The 12,429-nt window shown below is 50.2% G+C and overlaps 1 protein-coding gene across 18 annotated transcripts in view; it reads left to right on the top strand.

The window, feature by feature from the left end:
* SEPTIN6 (septin 6) overlaps positions 1–12,429 on the top strand; it is a 67,464-nt gene that overhangs the window by 33,996 nt on the left and 21,039 nt on the right. For all 18 annotated transcript variants that reach the window (XM_022562993.3, XM_022562996.2, XM_089904134.1 and 15 more), the window contains 2 exons: positions 5,393–5,579; positions 8,515–8,676. In XM_022562993.3, coding sequence (XP_022418701.2) covers positions 5,393–5,579; positions 8,515–8,676 — 349 coding nt within the window. The remainder of the gene's footprint in view (positions 1–5,392; positions 5,580–8,514; positions 8,677–12,429) is intronic.

A 12,429-nucleotide genomic window follows, 5' to 3' on the forward strand; every position in this document is an offset into this window, starting at 1 on the left:
TAACCAATTGATGCGGGAGATGTAGTTCAGTTTATAAAATACTAAATGCCTACTGTGTGCCAGGTACAGTGTGAGGTGCCAGGGCTACTGAGAAATAAGACACAGTCTCTAGTTAAGGAGCTTGTAGTTGAGTAGAGGGGGCAAATATGTATGCAAACTCTACATAATGTGGTAAGTACAGTAACAGAGGTATGTGGAGGGGGCCTGTGCGCACAGGAAGAGCAGCAGTCAAACCTGGTGGCGGGAGTATAGGGTGCAGGTTGCTGAAAGGGGAGAGGAGGTGATCAGGAATGACTGGGCTAAGTCTTGAAATCTTGCAGGATGAGTACAAGCTAGTGAACTGGCTTAGAGTGCGTATTCAGTACACATTTGTTGAATGAATGAATGATATATACATTGATGGGAAAAAGAAAATAAACACCTCTAACTTTTCATCATTTAAAGCCAAAAGTATCCAACCCACAGACATAGAAAACAAACTTATGGTTACCAAAGGGGGAAGCGGGGGAGGGCTAAATTAGGAGGTTGGGATTAACAGATACACACTACTATAGACAAAATAAACAACAAGGACCTACTGTATAGCACAGGGAACTATGTTCAATATCTTGTAATAACCTATTATGGAAAAGAATCTGAAAAAGAAGATATACAGTATAACTGAATCACTTTGCTGTACACCTGAAACTAACACAACATTGTAGATCAAACTATACTTCAAACAACAACAACAAAAAAACCCCCAAAGTATCCATTGAAGGTTTCAACTAGGATGCTGGTGAGGGTAGAAAACAGTCTACAGTGCGTTGAGGAATGAAGGAGAAGTAAAAATAAATAAATGAGTAGATTATTCTTTCATCTACACCATCCATGCATTAAATATTTATTGGGCACCTATTACATGCCAGACCCTGTGGTAGGTGCAGAAAAGAAACTTGACTGCTAAGGGAAGAAAAGACACAGGGCAGTAGTTGGGAAGAAATGTGTGGTTGAGGAGGACTGGGCTGTGGAAAGATATTTTTTTTTTGTCGTCGTTGTTGTTGTTGTTGTTTTGCGGTACGCGGGCCTCTCACTGTTGTGGCCTCTCCCGTTGCGGAGCACAGGCTCCAGATGCGCAGGCTCAGCGACCATGGTTCACAGGCCCAGCCGCTCCGCGGCACGTGGGATCTTCCCGGACCGGGGCACAAACCCGTGTCCCCTGCATCGGCAGGCGGACTCTCAACCACTGTGCCACCAGGGAAGCCCAGATCTTTTTTTTTTTTTTGAGATGAGGGAAGACTTAAGCCTGTTTATAGGTTGCGGGGAGGGAGTAGTCAGTAGTAGGTGAGGAGCTGATAGATGAAGCCAGGTTCTCAAAGAGCCTGAAAGAAATAAGATCAGGTACACAAGGGATGGTGGGCCTTGAACAGGATGAGGGACCCTTTATCCTCAGAGACCAGAGGGGAACAGGGAAGGGGAGGGAGTGAGGTGGGTTGGGGTAGTGTGAGCCGGGTGACCTTGATTTTGTTGATAAAGTAGAAGATAATACCGTCTTGTGAGAGGGAAGGGGTCATGAATAAGTTCTGAAGCTTGAGGAAAGTGTTGAAAGTTAGGCATGGTCAATGAAAGCAGTAGGAATGGAGCCAATCAAGGCCGGGCAAAAGGATTGTCGTGCTGTTTTAAAGGCCTATAATGAGATTGGAGGCCAGTAATTTGGGTACCAAGACCCAAAGGTTTTTGTTTGTTTGTTTGTTTAATATTTATTTATTTATTTATTTTGGCAGCGTTGGGTTTCAGTTGTGGCATGCACGTGGGATCTAGTTCCCTGACCAGGGATCGAACCCGGGCCCCCTGCATTGGGAGCGCAGAGCCTTACCCACTGGACCACCAGGGAAGTCCCCAGGACCCAAAGTTTTGTGATTGCTTCGAGTCAACTTCAGCAGCAGTGGTGTAGGAGCAGAAAGCAGATCCTGAAATTTATTCAGCCCAGCAGTTTTGCTAGGCAAGGAGGGTAGAAAGCAGGGGTGTGGTGGGAGATGAGTTGATAAAAGAGCATTTTGGACAATCAGTTATGGGGGTCAGCCTGGGCCGAGAAGGAGATGAAGCCAGGAGGGGGTTGATATCCTGTGAGATAACGGAGAGGTCAAGGTACCAGAGGATTCTATGAGGTGAAAGATCAGGTTTAGGCAGACTGAAACCATAGGAGAGCTGGGAAGTTGTGCAGTGGTGGTCAGATAGTGGGGCGTTAGAAGCTGTCTTGGGTGAAGCTGGCCTGGCGAATGGTATGATGTGTAGGTGGCTGAAGTAGAGGGAGCTGGAGGTTGGTGAAGTTGAGGCGATCAAGGAATAAAGAGGCTGAAGGTTGATGGCCTGTCCTCAAGCACATTGCAGTCACCAGAACAGGGAGAAAGACGAGGTCAGGCCCCACCAGAAGAGGATGGAACAGGCCTCAAACGGAGACAGTTTTTTACACTGAGGTAGAGGAGTAACGCCCTAGAAGTGGCGCTGAGGGGCTACCTGAATGCCCACACACTGAGTCCAACGTACACAGGTTGTGGGAGAATAAGAAGCCTACACAGGGGACTTCCCTGGTGGCGCAGTGGTTAAGAATCCGCCTGCCAATGCAGGGGACATGGGTTCGATCCCTGGTCCGGGAAGGTCCCACATGCTGTGGAGCAACTAAGCCCGTGCACCACAACTACTGAGCCTGTGCTCTAGAGCCTGCGAGCCACAACTACTGAGCCTGCACACCACAACTACTGAAGCCCGCGCGCCTAGACCTCGTGCTCCACAACAAGAGAAACCACCGCAATGAGAAGCCCGCGCACTGCAGCGAAGAGTAGCCCCCGCTCGCCACAACTAGAGAAAGCCCGCACGCAGCAACGAAGATCCAACACAGCCACAAAAAAAAAGAAGCCTACATAGGAGGGGGCTGCCAGGCAATGGGGTCCTCAGGGTCGCGGGGTCCTCAGGGTTGCAGGGTCCTCAGGGGAGAATTGGGTTACCAGTAGTGTGAAGAGGTAAGGCAAGTTCTGTGAAGAGGAAGATGATATAGGCCAGCACTTCTCAAACTTTAAAGTTGCATACAAGCCACTGAGGCTCTTAATAAGATGTAGATTCTGATCCTGTAGGTCTGGGTTGGGGACTGGAGAGTCTTGATTTCTAACAAGCTTTCAGGTGACCATAGTGCTCCCTATTCAAGGACCACACTCTGAGTGGCAAAGAGGTAGGCAGTTTTGTTTACCATGGTTCAGGGGTTTCAGAGGGCACAGTGGACACATTTTTGAGGGTGATGAGTCCGTGAGGAGAGAGTGGAATAGCAGTGAGCAGAGAGGGAAGAGGTGGCTGGGAGGATGGAGTGGATTAGGTGTCGTCACTTTGGGCACTGTTCCAGTAGACCTGACCTTATGGCATCTTGGCCTTGATGGCTGAGATGGTGCTGTTCAAGTATAATGTCTGTGACCAGGCCTTCTGGGTTTCCAGCAGGGGAGCTTCTGACAGCTGCGTTTGCAGTGAGGACTGGCACGTGGGAGAAGGAGACTGGGATGACTTCCGGGTGTCTAGGAAGCGGATAGGAGAGAGTGATAACTGAGGCCATGGGAGTGACCAGGACCACGCAGGGCTAAGGGGCATGTGATGTGTAGAATGACAACAAAAGATGTTCCAGGGGCTTCCCTGGTGGCGCAGTGGTTGGGAGTCCGCCTGCCGATGCAGGGGACGCGGGTTCGTGCCCCGGTCCGGGAAGATCCCACATGTGGCGGAGTGGCTGGGCCCGTGAGCCATGGCCGCTGAGCCTGTGCGTCCGGAGCCAGTGCTTCGCAACGGGAGAGGCCACAACAGTGAGAGGCCCGCGTACTGCAAAAAAAAAAAAAAAAAGTAAAAAAGTTATGTAATGGAGGGGAAAAATGTAGCAGTACCATAATTAGATCACTCAAGTGAGCCTGTCACCTGAAAATTAATTGTATAAACCTAAGGGATGTATCCCCCTGCCCCCACTCCTAATTCTTCAGGAACCTTCTAAGGATCTCTGCAACCAACAGATTCTTTGATGCTCTTACCCTTCAGAACAATGTTTGACTCATAGGGGTCAAAGGAAAAAGAAAGGACTATATTTTTAGATTTTTCTCTGAGGCTCCAGAGGTACCCATCATCTGGCTCTCTCTGTATGTAGCTCTCAGAATCTAGAATTCTGTGATTCTTTTTAAAAAAAGCTCTTTTGCCTTCTCTACTAGTGGGATCTTTCAAAAAGGCTCAGGGTGGGAGCTGCTGCTCCTCCTTCAATCGTGCTCCCTTCCCGCAGTGGCCTCTGCAGACTCTCTGTCCCGGGCCGGATGCTAAACCTCTTCCAGCTTGAAGGGAGAAGCCCTGGAGGGAGGGGCAGCGGACAGACAGGGAGATGAGAGCAGAGGCAGGGCGGAGGCTAAGATGACCTAGCTAGAGCAGGAAGAGGCTGCAGGGGTGGCAGGAATGGCCTGGGAGAGAACAGAGAAGCTTCCCAGGACAGAGAGGAGACTCCCAGCAAGACTTGGAGCCACACGGGAGCGCCGTGCCTGGAGACTCAGTGAGCTGGGGGGTGGGGCGTGCGGTGTGTGTGTGTGTGTGTGCACATGTGTTAAGGTTGTGCAGGCGGGACTATCTTTACCAAATTTTGTCCGAATACGTAGATTTTAAAGTCACGACCTTAGAGGAAATGAGAACTGGGAAAATATCTGGACCTTAGGGGAGCCAAGTGGGGAGGGCCTCGAACCCAGGAAGATTGAGCAGAACCCACTGTGTTCTGGAAGATTCCCCAGCAATGGTTCAAGGAGAGGTCCTGACCACCACTGGGTACCAGCTTGAGTATTAGGCACTGCGGGGGAGATGCAGGACGTGGAGACATGAGCCCAGCCTGGTGTGCAATCAGCCCATCCACAGATACTGCCAGTGGGCTCCACACTGCATCGGGGCCCCATGGGGGCAGAGAAGGGCCCTTAACTGTCCCTGCCCTTCACAAGGACACAGTCTATTTGAGGGAACACTAATCCTTGTGAAGCAACAGTAAGCGATCCGATAGCATAATTCTTTTTTACACTCCTGGGTCACAGAAGGGATTTCTGGCATAACTGGGGAATTGTGGAGGAGATGGGCATTCATCCGAGCCCTGAGGCCTGGGAGGGCAGGATTGGGATGAGAAGAGAGAAATGCACATTCTAGAGAGAAAGCGCACTGATGGGCGTATGGTTGGCTCACGTGGGGACCAAAGAGGTGGCCAGTCTGACGGAGTTGGAGGCCCCACTGAGAGGAGATGGAGAAATCCAGCTGGATGGGGAGAGTCGGATTACCAAGGACATTTTCAACTTCTAAAAGAGTTTCGAAGCCTATCAAAATCCAGGTTTTTGAAGTGGTCTGGCCATTTCCCTGCTCTCTCCTTTAGCTACAGGCCCATTGTGGAATTCATCGACGCCCAATTTGAGGCCTACCTGCAGGAGGAGCTGAAGATTCGCAGGTTACTGCACAACTACCATGATTCCCGCATCCACGCCTGCTTGTACTTCATTGCCCCCACGGGTCATTCCTTGAAGTCTCTGGACCTAGTGACGATGAAGAAGCTGGACAGTAAGGTACCGAGGCCTGGGAGGCAGGGACGAGGGCAGGCGGGAGGCAGGGCAAGCTGGGCTCCCTCCTGCTGGTCCCTTGTGCAATGCAGATGCCAGAGCTCAGGAGAGGTTTTGTGGCATCTTCATCCTCCCCTTCATTCCCTGTCCCTCCATAAAGATGGTGTTAATTGACCCAGCACCTGAGTTGTATGCTTTGTGATGTTTTCCCAGCACTGGGCATGAGTCTTCCCTGAGCTGTCTTTCTGCCCTGATCCCTCTTGGGAATAAAGGTGGATGCAAGCAAGACGGCTGTCTGGGTCTAGGGCCTTAGGCTTTGGCGATGCAAAGGTGTTTTTCCTTTGTCCTGATGTTAACTGACCTTTACTAGAATCAGACATGCAAACTTGACTTCAAAAGTTACTATTCTTATTATCAATAATAATTTTATCATAGCAGCTAACATTTTTTAAACCCTTATTATATGTCACCACTGTAAAAGTACCTCATGGAGTATCTCATTGAATCCTCACAACAACTCGGTAAGGCAAACACTATCATTACCTCCCATTTTATAGAAGAGAAAACTGAGGCTCTAAGAGGTTAAGTGACATGCCCATTGTCATATAGCCAGCTCCTGGCAGAGCCTAGATTTGAACTCCGATCTGTGGCACCAGGTTTTATTGCCTCCATACCCAAGGAAGATGGCTGTGGGAATTAGGCACATCCTGCTTTAAGATAAACTGAAAAATGCAAGTCCCACATCCGATATAAATTAGACAGTGATTCTTCATGTTAAAGAATTATTGGCTGTGCAAAAGAGTCGACCACAGGATTCTTTTTTTTTTTTTCTTTTCTTTTTTTTGCGGTACGCGGGCCTCTCACTGTTGTGGCCTCTCCCGTTGCGGAGCACAGGCTCCGGACGCGCAGGCTCAGCGGCCACGGCTCATGGGCCCAGCCGCTCCACGGCATGCGGGATCTTCCTGGACCAGGGCACGAACCCGTGTCCCCTGCATCGGCAGGCAGACTCTCAACCACTGTGCCACCAGGGAAGCCCGACCACAGGATTCTTTAAAAAGCCTAATTACTAGTACGTTTCCTCCCCTAACATTTCATATGTGTCTGGCACTGTGATGAGTACTTTATAGGCATTGTTTTTATTTCATCGTTCCAATAATCCAGTGTGGTGGGTACTATTATTATCCCCATTTTACACAGGAGGAAACTGAGGCACAGTCAAGTAGTTTGCTCCAGGTCAGACAACTTGTAATGGGTCTGGGATTCAGACCGAGCTCTCTCTGACTCCAGGGAATTTATTTTACAAAAAAAATCTACTTTATATGCAGTTGTTTAGTAGCACATTCACTATAAAAATGGAGTTTCAGCTAGCATTGAAATAGGAGCAGTTTTTCGTTTTTCACAGCAGTGAGTTCACTGCCCACGAGTAACGGGCCGCTTGGGAAATGTCGCCACATCCCGCATGTCTTGAAGAGGGTAGCAGAGTGATGCGGCTGGCGGCCTTGCGGAGGAGCTGAGTTAGGTAGGCCTGTGTTTACAACGTGCCAATGGGGGACGTGGCGAAAAGTGTTGCCACCTTGCCAAGGGCTTCGGTCCCCACGCCCCAAGGCTTTAAGGGAGGTGCCTCCAAGGTGCAGTCTTTCTTTGACCAGCACCTGAAGCTGCAGTGTCAGCCTTGAGAGGCGTTCCTGAGGCAAAGAGCAAAGGAGGTGGGATTTGTCTTAAGTCTAGAGCTCTTTTCAGGGCCCAAGTACCATCCATGCCAGCCCATTGGCGTCTGCTGGCAGGACCAACTGTGCTTTCTGTGTGAACTTGAGCTTAGCTGTGCTGTGTCTCACTCAGGCATGTAGGTTTCTATACCCTCAAGCAGTAAAAGCCTTGTCACTTCTTGGAGGTATTTCAAGGATTGAGGTTCAGGTGGATTGAACTTTGGGTAGCATTAGTCCTTTCTCCTGCTGTCCAAAATTGGGCATTTGTACCTGCTTCCTTTTTTTTTTTTTTTTGCGGTACGCGGGCCCCTCACTGCCGTGGCCTCTCCCGTTGCGGAGCACAGGCTCCGGACGCGCAGGCTCAGCGGCCATGGCTCACGGGCCCAGCCGCTCCGCGGCATGTGGGATCTTCCCGGACTGGGGCATGAACCCGCATCCCCTGAATCGGCAGGCGGACTCCCAACCACTGCGCCACCAGGGAAGCCCTGTACCTGCTTTCTTTATGCAGAAATTAATCATGAGACTCCGGCAGTATAACTCTTTTTGGCTAAGTCTCAGATCAAATTGGTAACACAGGGTCGTCTTCACGTAAGTGGGTTGGTTCATCAGTGTTTGCTGCCAGAAAGAGGGCCAGGTGTGCATCTTCACAGAGCCCTGCCCCTCTTCCCTTCGCACGTGGTTCCTTTCATACTGGCTGGGGCTAGCCTGCGCCGATGGGCTGGGACAATTTACTGTTAGCAAGGAGTTGCCGCCTCTCCCCTTGTCCACTGTCGATCCCCAACTCTCATCTTTCTGCTTCAGATCACCCAAGCAGTTGATATCAAGATATCGCATAGCTCAGCAGTTTGGATCTGAGCTGGCAGGTTAAGACTGTGGACTTAGGAATAAGGCTGAACTTGGATGTGGATCCCAGTTCTGTTACTTACCTGCTCTGTGGCCTTGGACAAGCTACTTAGCCTCTCTGTGCCTCAGTTTCTCATTGTGGTACTAATACCTCCTGGGAGGGTTTTTTGTCAGGGTTAATTGTGTTAATCCTTGTAAAGCACTTAGTTCAGTGCCCAGCAAACAGTAAGCACTCATTGTGGTATATTATGTTGCTGTTTGGCCATGGAGGCGGCCAGTCCTGGACCACTGCGTTGAGCTGCTCCCTCTGGCAGCTGGTAGAAGTCCTAGGTCATGCCGCTATCAGCTGCAGATTACCAGCAATGACGCCGCTTTGCTCCTCCCTTCTCTAGGTCAACGTCATCCCCATCATTGCCAAATCAGATGCCATTTCTAAGAGCGAGCTAACAAAGTTCAAAATCAAAATCACCAGCGAGCTCGTCAGCAATGGAGTCCAGATCTACCAGTTTCCTATGGATGATGAGGCGGTGGCAGAGGTCAACGGAACCATGAATGTGAGTGGCAGTACAGGGCTTCAACTTGCTGGCCATTTGCCCTTAATTATTATTATTTTACCAAATAGCAGTCAGACGTCACCATCCATTTTAGTGCAGTCAGCTTTCATTATCCGAGTGAGTCTCAGGGATTCAGACCTCTCCTTCCACCCTCCTCTCTGATGCCACACTGGTCTAGGCCAGGCAGCCCCCATGGGACTGCCGGCAAGGCAAACGGTCCTTGTCTCTGACCAATGGATGCGGCGAAAGAAGGCAAGGCTGAAAAAAGCTGGCTGGCTTTGGAGACTCGAGGCTAATCTGTACTCAGATAATCAAGCCCTTTGCCCCTGGGACACGTAGCCTCCAATTTTTCTGGTGACTAGAGAAATGTTATTTTTAAATTTCAGGGTTACGCTTTGCTTTATTAAGTGTGAATGAATTGAAGAAAAAAAACACAACCAACCGCTTGCCATCTTTCCTCTCACTCCCGCACTCCCCCTTTTTTACAATGTGTTGATGCTGTTGCTGCGAAATCGTCAATGTTGTGATTTCAAGGAGACAGATAATAGCTTGCAGAAAGCCTCTGCTTTGGGAACAGATTTCTTTTTCTCTGTTGAGAGGCATCGGTTTTTCCTAATGACATAATGCCTGGGTATAGCCAAACTCAGGAATGCCTTGTAATAAAAGCCATTTTTAGAAAACGTTCCTGCTGCCGCCACCCCCTAAGTTATCATTAGAGCGTCAGCTGCCACCTCCTATGAATCGGCCAACAAATTAGCATAGCGGGGCAGCAAGTCACTGTCTCGCCTGACTTCCTGCCCATCAATACACCCGAGATATGTTTGTGATGAGAGGTCCCGCATCATCTTTGACAGAAATCTGGCCCAAGGGTAGAGCTGTGTGGATTGTGGGAGGTGGAGTTGTAGCCTCTCTGACCGGTCATGAGCATTAAAAAACTAAAAAAAAAAGATTAGTGTTTATCCTCTCCAGCAGTCAGGGCGTTTTGATGGAAACTAGCTTCTGTCATGTTGAGAAAACCTGAAAGGGTGCCTAGTCTGCAAGAAAATTGGAGCCTAGAGAGAAGCGTCATCAGGCACTGATGTCTGGAAGCGCCTAGTCACCTCAGAACAGCAGGCCCCATAGATACCTTCTGAACGTGGATTCCATAAGTCACTAGGCAGCTTTCAGGCTTGTGGTTTGCTTTGCTAAGGACAGATAGGGGCGAAGAGTCCTCAGCAATCTCAGGGCATCACACAAAACGATCTCTGGCTGCATTGTGGGTCAGGAGTGGCAATCACGTTGGGCTCTGCTCTCGACTTAGCTCTGGGCCCTTGCTTGGAGCTCGAGCAGCCTTGGCCTCAAGGTCAGAAACTTCCCGTGCTACGAAGCAGCAGTCCTCAACCATGCTGTTTTGGCTGTGAAGGGGTTCTGGGTCCTTTCTTACATTAGTCCAGTGTTTCACTTTGAAAAACTAAATTTGAGTGGATTCCGGGTTAGCCCTATAACAGCATCACTCAGCACTCATTCCCTTGCGTTCCCCCAGGCTTTTTTGAGTGGGAAAGACGGGTGGCTCACAGCTAGCGTGCCTGAACTGGGCATGTGCACGGGAGGGGGCGTGCATGTGAACGCTGTGTGTTACATGTGTCGTGATGGGGGAAGGGTGGGGAGTTGCTGCTATAAAATATATACACAGGATTGCTGAGCCTGCCTGCCACTGGAGCAACTGTGTCAAACTGGGTCTTCGGACAAGCCGTGCATATGAAGCAGCATCATCAGAGAGCCGGGCTTGGCTGGTAGGAGGAATGGGTGCTGGCCTTTCAATTCTGAATTTGACTCCAGCCTCACAGCCTCGGCCACCCCAGCCAATTGTCATGGGAACTGGATTGGAAGAGGGGAAGGAGCCTCTTGCCCAAGTGCAGAAGAGCCCCCAGTCATCCTGCAGCTCCCCACTAGGGATTTTCATGGCAGGAAATGAGAGTCGTGAGGTCTAGCCTTCCCCTGGGCTTCTGGGTGGCTCTGAAAACCCTTATTTCAGCTTGAGGCGAAAGAGAAGGGAGGGAGAGGTCTTGTTGCATGCTCCTTTCCACCTATGCTCTGAGAGCTCTCAAGGTTGTAGATTTTAATGCTTAAAATTGCTATGTGGTTCGGATCGAATGTTGTTCTTTGAATGCTTCAGATCATGGCCAGGGACCAGGGACTAGGCCCAGTTACTCGACTCGGCTCAGTCAGTTGACTGCCTATGAGGTCTTGGGTTTGGCCCCCGCAAAGGCATTTGGGCCCAGTGAGAGCGCATGGGTGACCGGGAGGGTCACAGGGAGACCCATAGGCACAAGCCTGTCTCCTCCTGAGGCAGCGGTGCCGTTTCCATTGTTGGCACATACTTCTGTGGGCATCACCACCAAGGGTTGACTTGAGAGAATCAGACAATTCTCGGTCACTGGTAGGAGCCTAGAATGGAGGCCAGCATAACCGGCAGAACGACTGGGAAATACTATCCCCCTGGGAGGAAACCACACCCATTCGGGATATTACCAGATGAGAGATAAACAGTGGTCCTGACACTCTATTTCACGAGGCTTAGGGGGATGGTCATCTAACCTCCCTAGTAGAATGGGTGTCGTGGAACCAGAATACAATAATCATGCCAGTTGGATCATCAAACACTTTAAAATGTACCGAGAGGAATTTAAGGTACATATGAGGCTGCAAAGGTACTGAGTCTGGGAACAGACTCCCGGGAGGAGGCTTGGGACTATCTCCTGGTGGAGTTTTCTGAGACTGGGGCATCCGAGGTCTCTTGGGCGAGAGAGGGTAAAACGGAGTCCCCTTAGGAACCTGTCCAGGTTTCAGCAGCTGTGCCATCTTGCATCTTCCCTCTCCTCCCTGGGCCCACACATACAGAGTATCAGCCCTGGAGGTGGGGTTGGTTGGAGGGTTTACCTTTTCCCTGCTCTGCTCGACTCTATTCTGGTTTTCAGAGCCATCAGTGTCTCAAGAGCAGCATGGCTAAAGCTGAGCTGACTTCCAGCCCTGGGTGGTTGGGAGAGGCTGGCAGCTACAGCGCGGTGTCCTCACTGCTCCCTGGGAAGATCTGGGCACGGGACTTAGGGACCTGGGCAACTCGGTTAACTTTTCTCTGCACCAGTTTTCCAAATCACGAATGGGGTTTATACTAACCGCCCTGTAAGCCTGTTGTAGAATCAAATGAAATCTGCCTGGGAGCACTTGGAAATGATATCCTTGCATATACTTATCAGGACAGACTTTGATGCCAGTTGCAAAGGAGTGTGTGTGGGAGGCCTCGGGAGCCCTCTGGAGCTGCCGTGGCAGGGGCTGTGTGTTTTAGAGTGGGGAGGGATAAAATGACAGCAGTTTAAGGAGGAGGGAAAGTAAGTGACCCTGGCATTCTAACTAACAATGTCTTTTGGAGATAAAAATAACAGTCCCAAGGGAATACTGACATATTTTTTTTTTTTTTTTTTTTTTTTTTGCTGTACGCGGGCCTCTCACTGTTGTGGCCTCTCCTGTTGCGGAGCACAGGCTCCGGACGCGCAGGCTCAGCGGCCATGGCTCAGGGGACCAGCCGCTCCGCGGCATGTGGGATCTTCCCAGACCGGGGCACAAACCCGCGTCCCCTGCATCGGCAGGCGGACTCTCAACCACTGCGCCACCAGGGAAGCCCTGACATATTTTTTTTAATGCCTTTATTCTCGTCTTGGATTTTTTCTTTTTTTTGCTCTTAAGCCCAGAGAAGTACTTCCCACTTCACATGCC

This window comes from Delphinapterus leucas, chromosome X (assembly GCF_059928025.1).
Source record: "Delphinapterus leucas isolate spDelLeu-1000000601 "Yukka" chromosome X, BTC_Dleu_Yukka2, whole genome shotgun sequence".
NCBI lineage: Eukaryota > Metazoa > Chordata > Mammalia > Artiodactyla > Monodontidae > Delphinapterus > Delphinapterus leucas.